The 15,910-nt window shown below is 43.6% G+C and overlaps 1 protein-coding gene across 1 annotated transcript in view; it reads right to left on the reverse strand.

Annotated features, from left to right (window-relative positions):
- Positions 1 to 15,910, reverse strand: part of CELF1 (CUGBP Elav-like family member 1) — a 60,907-nt gene that overhangs the window by 21,686 nt on the left and 23,311 nt on the right. Inside the window, exons 2-4 of the mRNA XM_021714515.1 lie at positions 11,929 to 12,001; positions 10,573 to 10,724; positions 412 to 599 (exon numbers count right to left, since the gene is read on the reverse strand). Of these exons, the coding sequence (XP_021570190.1) occupies positions 412 to 599; positions 10,573 to 10,643 (259 nt within the window). The 5' untranslated portion in view covers positions 10,644 to 10,724; positions 11,929 to 12,001. The remainder of the gene's footprint in view (positions 1 to 411; positions 600 to 10,572; positions 10,725 to 11,928; positions 12,002 to 15,910) is intronic.

Genomic DNA, 15,910 nt, shown 5'->3' on the forward strand with positions numbered 1-15,910 from the left:
GCAATCCACTCACCTCAGCCTCCCAAAGCATGGGATTACAGGCTGAGCCAACGAGCCCGGTCTAATTTTTTGATATATTGTAGAGACAAGGTCTTACCAAGTTACCCAGACTGGTCACAAACCCCTGGGCTCAGGCAATCCTCTTGCCTCAGCCTTCTAAAGTGCTGGGATTACAGGCTTGAGTCACTACACCCGGTTCACCTTAACTTTTTATTTTTAAGCCATTTAAGGTGTTTGAATTAAAAGAACAGACATTTTCAAATAAGGATTCTGTAATGAGAGACAGAACGCACATAGCAGAAATTACATATAAAAGCTCAATTCTATGCACCCTGTCAAAGACTTTGTCAAAGCCCTTGTCTGCTTTAAGAGTCAGCGGAAAAAAAATAAACCAAAACCCAAAGCCCTAACCTTTGCTCTGAGGAGGGTTTTGGCTCCTATCTCTTAGGACGTTGATTTCATAGACAGCACCATACTGTTCGAAGAGTTCCCGTAAGTCCTTCTCTGACCAGGTCCTGGGAACCTGGCCCACAAACATCTTGATAGCATCAAGATCCGGTTGGTCTGGGTGGTCCAGGGTGCCGTTCATTTTCTTTGAGCTGCATGAGATAAAATGAAACTTCTATTATGTATTCATGTTGCTTCCCAGAGGTAGTTTTCTTTACTTTAAAGATATCAACTACTTTTTGAAAAAGTAGGGGGGATAATTCTACTTCTTTTACTACTTCCATTCAATTTACCAATGTTCCCTGGTCCTCCCCTCACTATAGCCACCCATTTCATCAGATGCCAAACTAAAGTCACCATTCTGACTAGGACATCCCAGGTTTTACAAAGAAACTGACAACGTCACTCATTTCTTTAGCAAGATAATTCTCAGAGGAACTTAAAGAAAATGTCCATAAAATGAAAAAGGACTATTGATTACAAATAAGATTCAGGGCTCTTCAATGTACACAATGATAGGTAACATCAACTTTCAAAAGACTTAGAAAAGAAGCACTTGATTTCCATGGTCCAAACTAAGAAATGACTAGAATGCTGTCCTTAGGATGTGACTGTCTCATGTACAATCCAATGTTCTTAAGTTAGGTCTCCAGACCAAAACAACGCTTTGCCTCCTCAATTTCCACAGATGATTGTGTGCTATGAATACAAATGATGCTGCCATCATTCCAGTTTTTTTGTTTCTTTCTTTCTTTTTTTTTTTTTTGAGTTGGAGTCTCACTCTGTCGCCCAGACTGGAATGCAGTGGCCGCTCCCGGCCACCACAGCCTCGACCTGCTGGGCTCCGGCGATCCTTCCACCTCAGTCTTCCGAGTAGCCAGAATTACAGGCACGCGCTACCACGCCTGGCTGATTTTTTGATTTATTGTAGAGATGAGGTCTCGCCAAGTTGCCCAGGTGGGTCTCAAACCTGCGTTCAGGCAATCCATTCACCTCAGCCTCCCAAAGCGTGGGATTACAGGCTGAGCCACCGAGTCCGGCAGTTTTTGATGTCTAAGTTATCCAATTTACTGCTATTTCTCTAAGACTTCACCTGATCTACTGCAAGCATTTTTTTTTGGGGGGGAGGGAATCAGAAGCTCACGCTGTCACCCAGGTTGGAGTGCAGTGGCATGGTATTGGCTCACAGCAACCTTCACTTCCTAGGCTCAGGTTATCCTTCCACCTCAGCTTCCCGAGTATCTGGGACTACAGGCATGTACATACCAAGCTAATTTTTTGTAATTTTTTAAAGACAAAGTCTCACTATGTTGCCCAGGCTGGTCTCAAACTCCTGGGCCAAGCAAACCTCCCCTCCTGGGTCTCCCAAAGTGCTGGGATTACAGGCTTGACCCATCACGTCCGGCCTACTGCAATCATTTTAACCACCACAAATTCCCTCAGTTCTATCACACCAAACTTGTACTACACCTATTATTATTATTGGAATCTAAAGAACAATCAACTATTTTAATACCTTCATTCCTATCTGGCCACTGTCAAGAACCTAGGGGGATTCTTATACTATAAATGTTTCCACTCAGAACATACCATCTACTTCAATGTTCTTCATATCTTGCCACTGTTTCAAATCTAACTCTGAGCATTTATCTGAACTATTAATTTAAATTCCAAATAACTAGCATGGTTAGCTTTCCTCGTAGCATTTGCTGCTTAATTCAAGAAAATCGTATCACATCAAAATTTTCCAGGTCCTACTATCCAATCCTAAATAACACACTAGTTTCCTTTAAACAAAAAACAATTGTTCTCCCGCCACTATCTTCTGAATAGTGTTTGGAAATAATTAAGAATGTTAAATCTGGGTACAGTGGCTCAGCCCTGTAATCCCAGCAATTTGGGAAGCAGAGGCGAGAGGACTGCCTAAGCTCAGGAGTTCGAGATCAGCTTGGGCAACTTGGCATGACTTTGTATAAATCAAAAAATAGATGAGTGTGGTGGTGCATGCCTGTGGTTCCAGCTACTTGTCTGAGGTGGAATGATTGCCTGAGCCCAGAAGGTTGAGGTTGTGGTGGCTGTGAGCTATGCCAGCATGGGCAGGAGAGTGAGACTCCAACTCAAAAAAAAAGCTGAATCTATGAAAGTAATTCAACCTCCATCTTTTAATTCCTAAATCTGCCCACCCTCCCTTTTTATTTTTAGTTATTTATTTATTTATTTTTTGAGTTGGAGTCTCACTCTCCTGCTCCCGGCCACCGCAGCCTCGACCTGCTGGGCTCCAGCGATCCTTCCATCTCAGCCTTCCGAGTAGCCAGAATTACAGGCATGCACCACCACGCCCGGCTGATTTTTTTGATTTATTGTAGAGATGAGGTCTCGCCTAGTTGCCCAGGCTGGTCTCGAACCTGCAGGCTCAGGCAATTTACTCACCTCACCCTCCCAAGGTGCGGGATTACAGGCTGAGCCACCAAGCCCGGCTTCACCCTCCCTTTTAAAAAAATAAAAAGATGAAGATCTCATTCTGTCATCCAGGTTGGATGGCATGATCATACTTCACTGCAGCCTCAAATTCCTGAGTTCAAGAAATCCTTCTGCCTCAGCCTCCTGAGAGGCTGGGACTACAAGCGTGCATCAGCACTATGCCCAGTCAGTTTTGGGTTTTTTTTGGTAGAGAAAAGGTCTTTCTATGTTGCTGTTTCTGAACTTCTAGCTCAAGTGATCCTCCTGCCCTGGCCTCCCGGAGTGCTAGCATTATAGGCATAAATCACCACACCTGGCCTTAAATGTCTTGTAACTGAATACTCACAAGGGCTATTCTCATACCACCTATGATGAATCTAGCACTAGCTAAATGTCAAAAGTTGTAAGACAAGTGATATACAGGCCAAATCCTGGGCTCAAGCAATCCTCTCATCTCAGCCTCCAAACATGCAGGAATTACAGGTGCGAGTCATCGTGCTCAGCAGAGCTTTATTTTGAAAGTATATATTTGTTCAAAATCCTTAAACTATCTCTTCTCTTTCTATCTTTTCCCCCTCTCAAAATTTCCCCACTTTAAGCCCATCTCAGGGGCAGCATAAATGTTCCATCCCACTTTTTTCCCATCCAGCTGACTAAACTAGGGAATCAGTCTTAATCCAAGCTGATCCATTGACTAGACAAAAATCTAAGACCCCTGACTTAAACTTAGAAAAAACAAAAACAAAAAACAAAAGCACAGGCCTGGTCAATCAAGTTCCTCTACAGTGACACTGAAAAATACAACAGTCATTAGCTACATGTAGCTACTTAAACCTAATTTTAAGCTAGATAATTCAGTTTCACTAAACACACATAGCTAGTGGCAACTCCATCAGAGAGAGTTGTGATATAGAACATTTTCATCATCACAGCAAGTTCTACTGGACAGTACTGCTCTACAAACTCTGGAACTGGTTAACAGAAACAGGCAGTTAGTAGTGAAGAAGTAGAAAAGCTGCAACTAGACACAGTATGACAGAAATGGACAAGCACAAAGGGCTGGGGAAGAGGTAAGTGTCATGCTGCAACATAGATGGACCTTGAAAACATTATGCTTGGCCAGGCGCAGTGGCTCATGCCTATAATTCCAACACTTTGGGAGGCTGAGGTGAGAGGATTGCCTGAGTCCGCAGGTTCAAGGCCAACCTAGGCAACTTGGTGAGACCTCATCTCTACAATAAATCAAGGAAAATTAGCTGGGTGTGATGGCACGCACCTGTTGTTCCAGCTACTTGGAAGGTGGATGCAGAAGGATCGCCTGAGCCCAGCAGGTCGGGGCTGTGGTGGCTGTGAATGTGCCAGTATACTCCAGCCTGGGCAACACAGTGAGACTCTGACTCAAAACAAAAACATTACGCTTAAGTGTCAAAAAAGCCAGTCCCAAAAGGCCACATTTTTTATTTTTTGAGTTGGAGTCTCACTCTGTCGCCCAGACTGGAGTGCAGTGGCCGCTCCTGGTCACCGCAGCCTCGACCTGCTGGGCTCCGGCGATCCTTCTGCCTCAGCCTTCCAAGTAGCTGGAATTACAGGCGCAGGCTATTACGCCTCGCTAATTTTTTGATTTATTGTAGAGATGAGGTCTCGCCAAGTTGCCCCGGTGGGTCTCAAACCCGTGGACTCAGGCAATCTACTCACCTCAGCCTCCCAAAGCACGGGATTACAGGCTGAGCCACCGAGTCCAGCTAAAAGGCCACATATTGTCTGAAATACTCAGCATAGGCAAATCTAGAGAGACTGAAAGTAGGTTAGTGGTTGCCTAGGAATGAGGACGAGGGAGGGCTTTCTTTTTGGGGTGATGAAAATGTTCTGGAGTTAGATAGTAGTAATTGTTACACAACTTTGTGAATACACTAAAAAAAATCACTAAGACAGGGTCTCGGCTCTGTCATCTGGAGCAACAATCATAGCTTACTACAGTCTCCAATTCCTAGTCTCAAACAACTCTCCTGCCTCAGTCTCCCAAGTAGCTGGGACTACAGGCACATACCACCACACCCAGCTAAGTTTAAAATATTTCTGTAGAGATGAGGCCTTGCTATGTTGCCTAGTGATCCTTCTGCCTTGGTCTCCCAAGGTGCTAGGATTACAGATGTGAGTCACCATGCCCAGCCTGACTTGCATGTATGAGAATTCTATCTCAGTTGGGGAAGAGGAGGACATCCAGGCTGGAAGGATCGGGGCAAAGCCAGGTCATGCCACAACCCAAGTTATGAAGTAGTTAAGAGGGCAAGAGGAGGCACCCGCAAAGTGAGCAGAATGTGTATCCTGGGGTCAGAAGGTGAGAATTTCCAGGTCTTCTAGTTGCGGAGCCTCTGTTATATTCCAGTCCAATCCACACGTGTCTTTATGACAGGCTTTTTCACATATGCTAGCTTGAGTGGACACCTGTTCCTTGCAGTGAAACAGGCCGGCAAATGGTACTTTCATATCTATTTAAAAATGGTTTCTAGCCAGGCTTGGTGGCTCGGCCTGTAATCCCGCACCTTGGGAGGCTGAGGTGAGTGGATTGCCTGAGCCCGCAGGTTCGAGACCCGCCTTGGTAACTTGGCGAGACCTCATCTCTACAATAAATCAAAAATTAGCCAGGTGTGGCAGCGCGCACCTGTATTTCCGGCTACTTGGAAGGCTGAGGCGGAAGGATCGCCGGAGCCCAGCAGGTCGAGGCTGCGGTGGCCGAGAGTGGCCACTACACTCCAGTCTGGGAGACAGAGTGAGACTCCAACTCAAAAAAAAAAAGGTTTCTTTCTTTGTTGGGCTCGGTGGCTCAGCCTGTAATCCCAGCGCTTTGGGAGGCTGTGAGTGGATTGCCTGACCCGCCTGGGCAACTTAGCGAGACCTCGTCTCTACCATAAATCAAAAAATTAGCCAGGTGTGGTAGCGCGCACTACATTGTAGTTCCTGCTACTTGGAAGGCTGAGGCGGAAGGATCGCCAGAGCCCACCAGGTCGAGGCAGCGGTGGCCGGGAGCAGCCACTGCACTCCAGTCCGGGTGACAGAGTGAGACTCCAAATCAAAAACAAAACAAAACAAAACAAACAAACAAAAAGAACGGTTTCTGAAAACATTCTGGTATTCATTTCTCTCTCTCTCTCTCTCCTTCCCATTACCTATTGACTTTCCTTTGATCGTTATACGAATAGAAGTAATTCAGACACTTACCCAAGTACACAGATAAAAATATTTGTTGCATTCCGAACTTCAGCCACTACCCACCCCTACAAGGTCCCTCTGGCTCACTTACTGTGTGTGCCATGGAAAAACTGGATCAGAAGTGTGTCAGAATGAAAAGGGCCCAGAAACACTGGCCTCAGTTACTTACCAGTTGCTCCCTAGTGAGAACAAGACAGAGTATGTCTATGCTGCAAGGAAGTAATTTTCATTTGAATAAAGGGAAATCTTTCTGTCATGTGGGGTGTTAGGTACTAGAAAAGGCTATCAATAATTGTTTTAAAGTCATCATCCAACAACAGAACAGTTACAATCTGCTTTTAAAAGTTTTCAGCCTTCTTCCCTGAGGTATGGAGATAATATCTGAAAACTTCATCTCTGCAATCATCTTTAATTACCAAAAAATGTCAAAGTGCGTGTCATTCATTCAACTGTAATTCCCAAGTTCTTACTTTGGTGCCAGATACTACACACTATAGGGCTCTTTAAAAGTTGAGCAATACCTGTCCTGGAGGAAATGACCCTGAAAAAGTAGGACACAACTATAATACTCCACAAATCCTTTAACATATGTATAAAAATTTTGTTAGACATGGCTAATGTAGTTTTACTTATTTGGAAGAAGGAGGAGGTGTGTGGAAGGCATCTAAGCTGAATGGACTAGGTGACTGAAAAAGTGCCATATGGCATGGAGGAATGAAGCCAAAGGGTGATGAAGAAAAGGTGAAGGCTGAGAAGACAAGGGAAAAGAGAGTGCGATAACATTAGAAAGGGAGAAAAAGGACTTGAGAAAGTTGTGGGAGGAATACAGATACATCGGGAAAAAAAGAAAACTCATTTGAAAATCATTAAGAGTAAGGCGGTAAGTTGGAGAGACCTGGTGAAGGGCTTTTCAGGTTATAGTAGACAGGCTTAGACTTCAAGATTTTAGAATAGGAGAGTGATCAGCTTTGACTTTTTAAAGATACCTGGCAATAATCTAGAGGATGAAATAATCTGGGGAAACATAAAATCAGAAGGATTTTGAATAAACTAGCACCTAAGACTAGGGCCCAGTCTCAGGCAATGCTGAGAAATTTTGGGTCAGGACCACTAGGACTTAGGGTTCACTTTTAAGGAGGTGAGGAAGAGGAAATAATGACTAATAACTCTTGGGTTCTAGTGCAGACAATATGAAAAACTGGTTTTTTTGTGGTTTTTTTGGTAGGGAATGCCTCCAAATGGAGGTGACCAATGGGTAGTATTTAGAATAAAGTCACAGATCTCAGAAGACACTGGGGAACAGATACAGAGATGTGAGAATCAGATAAGCACATCAGTATCCCCTTAAACAATGGAAGAGCAAAATTTAAAAAGTCTACACCACCACCCGTGAAGAACACCCATATCTTGGGGTACAAGTAAACAAAGAAGAAACAGCGAAAGCTTAAGACAGATCAAAGTAGAATCAAGAATATCGATTACAAGTAAAAATAGGAACCAGGCCCGAAAAAATTTTTGAAATCACTTCACTGAGAAAACCACTAATGTCAAGCCTCCTGCTAAAACAGTACTTCACTGAAGAGTGAAAAGAAGGGCTAAGAATTCCAGAAAGTGATGGCACACCATTATTAAGAACTTTCTTCTTTCAGCTCCTTATTGTCTCTGCAGTGCTTTGGTATACCTAAGGACATGCAACAATGAAAGAGTTGATGGGTAACTGCTCAATGACACCTGAGGCAGCTTGGACTAGTGGATGAAAATAAAAAGATATCATTAAACTTGTACTCTGAGGCCTAAGGGTTGACACCAGCTATCCTCAGGCAAGGCAGTTATAGCCTCTCTCAACTGGGTTTCTCACTGTAAAATAGGGGCAATAGCCTATGCCCAGTTCGTTTCACAGAGCTTTGGTGAACATGAATATCTAAAACAGATGGAAATATACTTGGGAAAAAAAGAGCCGGGCCCAGTGGTTCACGCCTGTATTCCCAGCACTTTGGGAAGTGGAGGTGAGAGGACTGCCTGAGTCCAGGGGTTTGAGATCAGCCTGGGCAATCTGGTGAGACCACACTTCTACAATAAATTTAAAAAATTAGCCAAGCGTGGCGGCATATGCCTGTGGTTCCAGCTACTTGGAAGGCTGAGGCAGAGGGATAACCTGAACCCAGCAGGTTGGGGCTGCGGTAGCCGAGTGTGCCACTGCACTCCAGCCTGGGTGACCTCCAGCCTGGGTGACTGAGTGAGATTCTTACTCAGGAAAAACAAACAAACAAACAAACAAACGATATGGCAATCTACTCCCCAATTAACTCTAACTCAAAAAGACTTGTATTAGCCGGGCTCGGTGGCTCAGCCTATAATCCCATGCTTTGGGAGGCTGAGGTGAGTGAATTGCCTGAGCCCGCGGGTTCGAGACCCGCCTGGGCAGCAAGACTTCATCTCTACAATAAATCAAAAAATCAGCCAGATGTGGTAGTGCATGCCTGTAATTCCGGCTACTTGGAAGGCTGAGGTGGAAGGATCGCCAGAGCCCAGCAGGTCGAGGCTGCGGTGGCCGGGAGTGGCCAATGCACTCCAGTCTGGGCAAGAGAATGAGACTCCAACTCAAAAAAAAAGGCTTGTATTAAGCCCATTAGCTCTCAAATTTCAGTGCACATGAAAACTATACAGGATACTTGTTAAAACAGTTTCAAGTCCTAATCTAGCATTAAGAACATCTGAATTTTTAAGTTCCAGGTAACTTTTACACAGTGGTACATGGTCCAGGCTTCATGAGATACTGAGTGAGTTCAACCTCTTAAAAAAATAAGAAAATAAGCTGAGAGAAATGATGTGTTAATGCTGGGTTGAACACTAGGCAGTGGCAGAAAGCACAGAGAATGTTATAGTGAAAGAGTATTTGAGCCACAAAATCCTATTTCTAGGTGTCATAAATCCTAAGACATGGAAATGTCTTTATTGTGTATTCAATCTCTATGATGATAGTCACTGTAATCTCACCTGTTATTTACAGCTGAAATAAAATTTTAGTAATAAAGAACTCTCATAAAAAGTCACGATTTAAATTACCATTATTTTGGACACTATAGAGAAGTCATAGGATCCATTTCAAAAGAGCAAGACAGCTACCTTTGAGGTCCCCCTAAACTATTCCACAAAGAATTGTTCAATAACTACTATTATCCACAACTGTTACACCTAATCCCAGTGTAGACTGATTTGTACATAGAGGCCTAACCTCAAAGACTTGCACTAACACCTGTCATCTAGAGAATATTCCACCATTTAATATTCTTGGCTTTGAATAGCCTAAGGCTCATTTGCTTGAGGTTCCAAGATATTTTAAACCTGGCTAAAGTGACTGAAATCAGGGGTTGGAAATGGGTCGTTCATTACAAAGTCCAGAATTTAGGTTCCCTGGAGCTACAACTCAGGGCCAGGTTGGCATTTTGGCTGTGTATAATAGCAGTTCGTGGGTAGTACTGCAAACTAACAAAGTTTCTCATCCTCATAATTTATTTGGGCAAATTGCCAATCGAGATTGATCCAGTTTTGCTTTTTTTGGAGGGTGGGGGACAATTTGATGTTCCTGAAATCATGTGCCGAGCTGCATTTTCAATTAGATTGGGGAAAAAAATCAAGGCCCAGGATTACACTTTGCATGTCAATACAGAATGTTGTAGACAATACGAAATACACCTTAGCTATCAGTCTCCTTTTTGATATGAGTCTAAGAAGTTAATAATTTAAAAAATAATAAACAAAACACTTCCTTCCCAAAACATTATTTGAAATTGCATACCTAACCCAAAGCAATAAAGCTTCAGTTAAAAAAAAAAAAAGCCTTAGAATCTATCATATGGGAAAAACACCACAGCTTAAAGGGATTGGAGCCGGTACACCTGAACTGTTATTACAGGTCATATATCAAGTGCACCCTATGTAAAGAACTCAGAAGCTAGACATGGTGATTCATGCCTATAATCCCAGCACTTTGGGACACAGAGGCAAGAGGACTGCGTGAAACCAGAGGTTCAAGACCAGCCTGGGCAACTTGGCAAGACCCTGTCTCTACAGTAAATAAAAAAATTAGCCAGGTGTGGTAGCGTGCACCTGTAGTCCCAGCTACTCAGAAGGCTGGGGCAGAAAGATTGCCTGAGCCCAGCAAGTTGAGGCTGCGGTAGCTGTGAGCATGCCACTGCACTCCAGCCTGGGTGACAGAGTAAGACTTCAACCAAACCAAAACAAAACAAACAAAAAACTTAAGAGCCTTGAAGAAATTAGTAATGAGATAGAATCATACTACAACTGAAAATAATGGCATGAGAATTTGGATTTGGTTTCTTTGCCCAGTTTTTTCTTTCCTTTCTTAAGGAAAGGAACCAGCTTAATTAAATAACAAAGAAAACAGCCCAGGTCCTCTGCTTATGATAAAAATTAGACAACAAAAATACTTACACGGGACTGGAATTCAAAGAGCAATGATCCACCATCATTTCTGGAAGGAAATCCAACTTAAACGCAGCCATCACCTCACTTTCCCCTTCAGAAGCCAATGATATTAACTTGCTGCACTTGTCTGATCCACAAATACACACAGCTTTAGCTTCCTGGGCCCCACAAAAAACACAAAGTGGAAACAGGAGCTCAGGGAAACGAGCAGTAAGTGCCACAGAAAGAGGCAGGACTGGGGAAGGGGCAGGGAAAGGGAGTACTGGATTAAAATGGGGATGTGACCATGTGAAGGGAGGCTCAGCCCAGAACACAATGAAAAGTGCTGATGCGCCAGGCTTGTTTTGTGTGATTTTCCCTGGCGAAGCAGTACGAAGTGCACTGTCAGATAAATAGAGTGTCAGATCCATGAAGATAGCAGTGGCTAACAGAGCAGAAGAAACACAAACTTGTTTCACATCCTCCAAACTCATCTCTGCAAAAATCAGTTTTTGAGGTCCCCCAAAGCCTGAAACTACCTAAAGCAAGAAAGGGCTACCTCATGTGGTTTGAAAATGCTTACAAAGAAGAACTGGGTTCTTAACCTTGGTTTTAAACTTAGTTTCCATGTGCCAAAGAAAGCAATGAGCACAGTGCTTGGGTACAAACTAACTTCTTAACAGTCATATAAGGAGGCAGAGGCAAGCTGGTTGAGTAACTAGCCACCAGAAACTTACCACTCACATTCAACTACCAACCTGGACCAACCTTCCCTTCTTGATAGTATTGAGAGCAAAGTGTGCTATCTGATGGTTTTTCATCAGAGTGGAGGACTTTAAAAATCCTTAGTTCAGTAACTCTCATTAGGTGGCACAGGTAAACTTTCTCTACTAACTCTGAATCTTATCTTGCCAGAAAAGAAAAATGGAATAGTTATATTCTGCCTCTTGATAGCATACTAGGAAATATCTTTTCAGCTGCTGTTGTCCTTTCTAAAGAAACAAAAAAACAAAAACAAAAGCCACCACAGGGATGATAATGAAAAAGAGCTAGGACCTACCAGGGACAAACAAACATGTAAGGGAAGAACTGAGGAATGTAGATGTAGACTACGTCTCTTTGTGCTCTTTTTCTGCCTTTAAACTGCTGCTTAACCCAAGACTCACAAGTGCACACACAAAACTTCAATTACGGGTGAGCAGAGAGGTGGATATACTTAGCAGTAAGGCAGATGTGTGCTCCCGTTCTCAATTTAGCTTCACATACCCCCAACAACAAATGGTGGCATTTCAATATTTAGGCAGTGACTCTAAAATGATCTCTGTGAAGGTTCCAGCATTTCACAAGCTTTCTTCTCCATTTTTATCCTTAGGGTTGCCTTACCTCAATGCTTTCACTTCACCCAAGTTCAGTTCACAAACACAGGGAACTTTGAAAAAAAGAAGTTACGTTCAGCCTGTAAAGAAGTAAACGAATGAACTCCTAAATACAGTTACTTCAAAAAAATAAAGAAAGGCAACATGTGATGATATAAGTCTTCTAGTCTGTATAACAATGGCTGACACCTGTCTGCATCTGACTGAGGAGGATAGAGACCGTCGTCTGTTCAATGTCCAGACCTAACCATGCAAATCTGGAGCTGTAACAGCAGCTAAAAAAACTGCATTGTTTTTTTTTAAGCCGGGCTCAGTGGCTCAGTCTGTAATCCCACGATTTGGGAGGCTGAAGTGAGTGGATTGTCTGAGCCCGCGGGTTCAAGACCCGCCTGGGCAACTTGGCGAGACCTCATCTCTACAATAAATAAAAAAATTAGCCAGGCGTGGTAACACGCACCTGTAGTTCCAGCTACTTGGAAGGCTGAGGCGAAAGGATCACTGGAGCCCAGCAGGTCAAGGCTGTGGTAGCCAGGAGCAGCCACTGCACTCCAGTCTGGGCGACAAAGTGAGAATCCAACTCAAAAAAAAAACAAACTGCTTTTTCTATTTTATCAGAGACGCTGGCTCATCTGATCTACTACTTTGGAAGTAGAAGGGGCAGGAGTTCTCCTTCATGCTATTAACAGCAGAAGCAAAAGCAAGCTGCAAATGAGAGGAGGCTGTGCAACTGACACACAGTATACAGTTCATCCAGCCCTGACTGTTGGACAGGCAGAAGGTGGTAACCCTACCTGGGACTGATTAGGTTACTGGTTACATTTGTCCTAGTTTCTCCTATATACAATGAGGCTGATGACATGCCTCTTCCTATAGAAGTTGCCTGAACCAAGTAGTAACTGTGAGTCAACAACCAAATTAGATCTATTAGTTCAAGAATTCCTTTAAAAATGAATCAACAAATTTCAAGAAATCCCACTGGTTATTGTGTTCTTATTTTTATTTTTTTAAGACACTTGTGTTCTTTTTTTTTTTTTTTTAAGAGACAGGGTCTTGCTCTGACACCCAGGTTAGAGTGCAGTGGCATGATCACAGTTCACTGCAGTCTCAAACTTCTGGGCTTAAGCGATCCAGCCTCTTGAGTAGCTGGGACTTCAAGACTCATGCTACTATACTTGGTTAACTTCTACTTTTTTTTTTGAAGACAGGGCCTTGCTAGGTTGCCCAGGCTAGTCTTGAACTCGTGGTCTCAAGTGATTCTCCCATCTCAGCTTCCCAAAGTGCTGGGATTACAGGCATGTACCGCCATGCCAGTCTGTTTTTAATATTTACTAAAAATACATAAATTCTAATTGTATCTCTACTTTAAAACATAATCACATCTATAATGAAAAGTACTTAAATGGAGACTTTACTGAGTTGCCAGGCACTACTACCCAGTGTATCAAAGGATGTACACTCCTCATAGTAATTTTCACCAAGCCAAAGGCTGGGAAACACTGATTTAGAGCAAATGTTTAAAACCATTTTTTCCCAGTCAGAGATCATTTGTCCAAAAGAAGATTCTAGAATCCCAATTTATAAAACAGTTAGAAAAAGAAAGCAGGGAGTGGCAGGTCCACAAATTCTCTGTACTTATACAGTTATTAAAATTCATTTTATGGCCGGGCTCGGTGGTTCAGCCTGTAATCCCAGCGCTTTGGGAGGCTGAGGTAAGTGGATTGCCTGAGTCCGCAGGTTCAAGACTCGCCTGGGCAACTTGACGAGACCTCATCTCTACAATAAATCAAAAAATCAGCTGGGGTAGCGCATGCCTGTAATTCCAGCTACTCGGAAGGCTGAGGCGGAAGGATCGCCGGAGCCCAGCGGGTCGAGGCTGCGGTGGCCGGGAGCGGCCATTGCACTCCAGTTTGGGAGACAGAGTGAGAGACTCCAACTCAAAAAAAATAAAAAATAAAATTCATTTTATGATTTATAAAGGAATATTTCTTTAAAAAACACACAAGACGAAAATGTTATTACATGAAGGAGGGCACTTCTTTTTAGGCAGGTCAATGTTATCTCAGTATATAATTAAATTCAACATGCTTTGGGAAAAGAAAGCACAGAAATTAATCACAAGTCACTCAATTTTAGAAAACAGTTATATAAAGTTAAATGATAAAAACAATTATGGGAATACAAAAACGCAGATATTAAAGGAAATTAAAAAGCAGAATTAAAAGGTTGGGCGCCGTGGCTCAAATCTGTAATCCCAGCACTTTGGGAAGGCCAGGCGAGCGGATTGCCTGAACCCACGGGTTCGAGGCCAGCCCAGGCAACTTGACCAGATCTCATCTCTACAATAAAATTTTAAAAATTAGCTGGGTGTGGTAGTGCACGCCAGTAGTTCCAGCTATTTGGAAGGCTGAGGCGGAAGGATTGCCTGAGCCCAGCAGTTTAAGGCTGGGGTGGCCGTGAGCATGCCACTACATTCCAGCCTGGGCCAGGGAGTGAGACTCCAACCCCATAAAAAAAAAAAAAAAAAGTCATTCACAAAAGAATACCCCTAAGCTTTTTTTTTTTTTTTTTTTTTAATCTTTTCAGTTTGAGTCTTACTCTGACATCCAGGCTGGAGTGCAGTGGCACAATCACAGATAGCACAGCATCGACCTCCAGAGTTCAGGTGATCTTTCCACCTTAGCCTTCCAAGTAGCTGGAACCAAAAGCACCTACCACCATGACTGGCTACTTTTTAATTTATTGTAGAGATGAGATCTTGCCAAGTTGCCCAGGCTGGTCTCGAACCCCTGGGCTCAGGCAATCCTCTCTCCTTCGCCTCCCAAAGTGCTGGGATTATAGGCATGAGCCACCACACCCGGCCTTGGTTTTATAAAAAATGTCTTAATTAGGTATACATTCCAGGCTTTTTCCACAAAGGATGCATCAGAAATAAAGAGGAGCTGGGCTCGGTGGCTCAGCCTGTAATCCCGCGCCTTTGGGAGGCTGAGGTGAGTGGATTGCCTGAGCCTGCGGGTTCGAGACCCGCCTGGGCAGCGAGACCTCATCTCTACAATAAACCAAAAAATCAGCCAGGCGTGGTAGCGCGTGCCTATAATTCTGGCTACTTGGAAGGCTGAGGCGGAAGGATCGCCGGAGCCCAGCAGGTCGAGGCTGCGGTGGACGGGAACGGCCACTGCACTCCAATCTGGGTGACAGAATGAGACTCCAACTCAAAAAAAAAGGAAAAAAAAAGAAATAAAGAGGTGTCAGGAGGGTTATAACCAAGGATCATTGCAAAAGAAGGTCATAACTTTTCCTTAGTCTCTCTTTACCAACTATTCCTCTCACTCTACATTTACTTTTTTTTTGAGTTGGAGTCTCACTCTGTCGCCCAGGCTGGAGCGCAGTGGCACACCCACAGCCACCACAGCATCGATCTGCTGTGCTCAGGCGATCCTTCCACTTCAGCCTTCCAAGTAGCCAGGCTGTTTGCTCTTACCCTCACTTAATCAGGATTTTTTTTCCTTAAAAAAAGTAGAGAATATTCAAGGCAAAGAACACTGAGGGAGACAGACAACCAGGGAAAGTAGAGGAAGCCATGAAAGTAAATGCAGCTGGGCACGGTGGTTCAGTCTGCAGTCCCAGCACTTTGGGAGGCCAAAGCGAGTGAACTACCTGAGCCCACGGGTTTGAGACCAGTATGGGCAACTTGGCAAGAGCTCATCACTACAATAAATCCAAAATTAGCCGAGCGTGGTAGCACGCACCTGTAGTTCCAGCCACCTGGAAGGCTGAAGTGGAAGGATCGCCGGAGCCCAGGAGGTCAACATTGTGGTGGCTGTGAGTGTACCACTTCACTCTAGCCTGGACAATGGAGTGAGACTCCAAGTCCAAAAAAAAAAAAAAAGAAAGAAAAGAAGCACTTGACATCATTTAACATAACCAGTCACAGAAACTTAACATTTTAGCATAAAACTTTTTTTTTTTTTTTTTTGAGTTGGAGTCTCACT

The sequence above is a fragment of the Carlito syrichta genome, unplaced genomic scaffold (assembly GCF_000164805.1).
Source record: "Carlito syrichta isolate Samal-C Ts95f unplaced genomic scaffold, Tarsius_syrichta-2.0.1 Scaffold95892, whole genome shotgun sequence".
Lineage (NCBI taxonomy): Eukaryota > Metazoa > Chordata > Mammalia > Primates > Tarsiidae > Carlito > Carlito syrichta.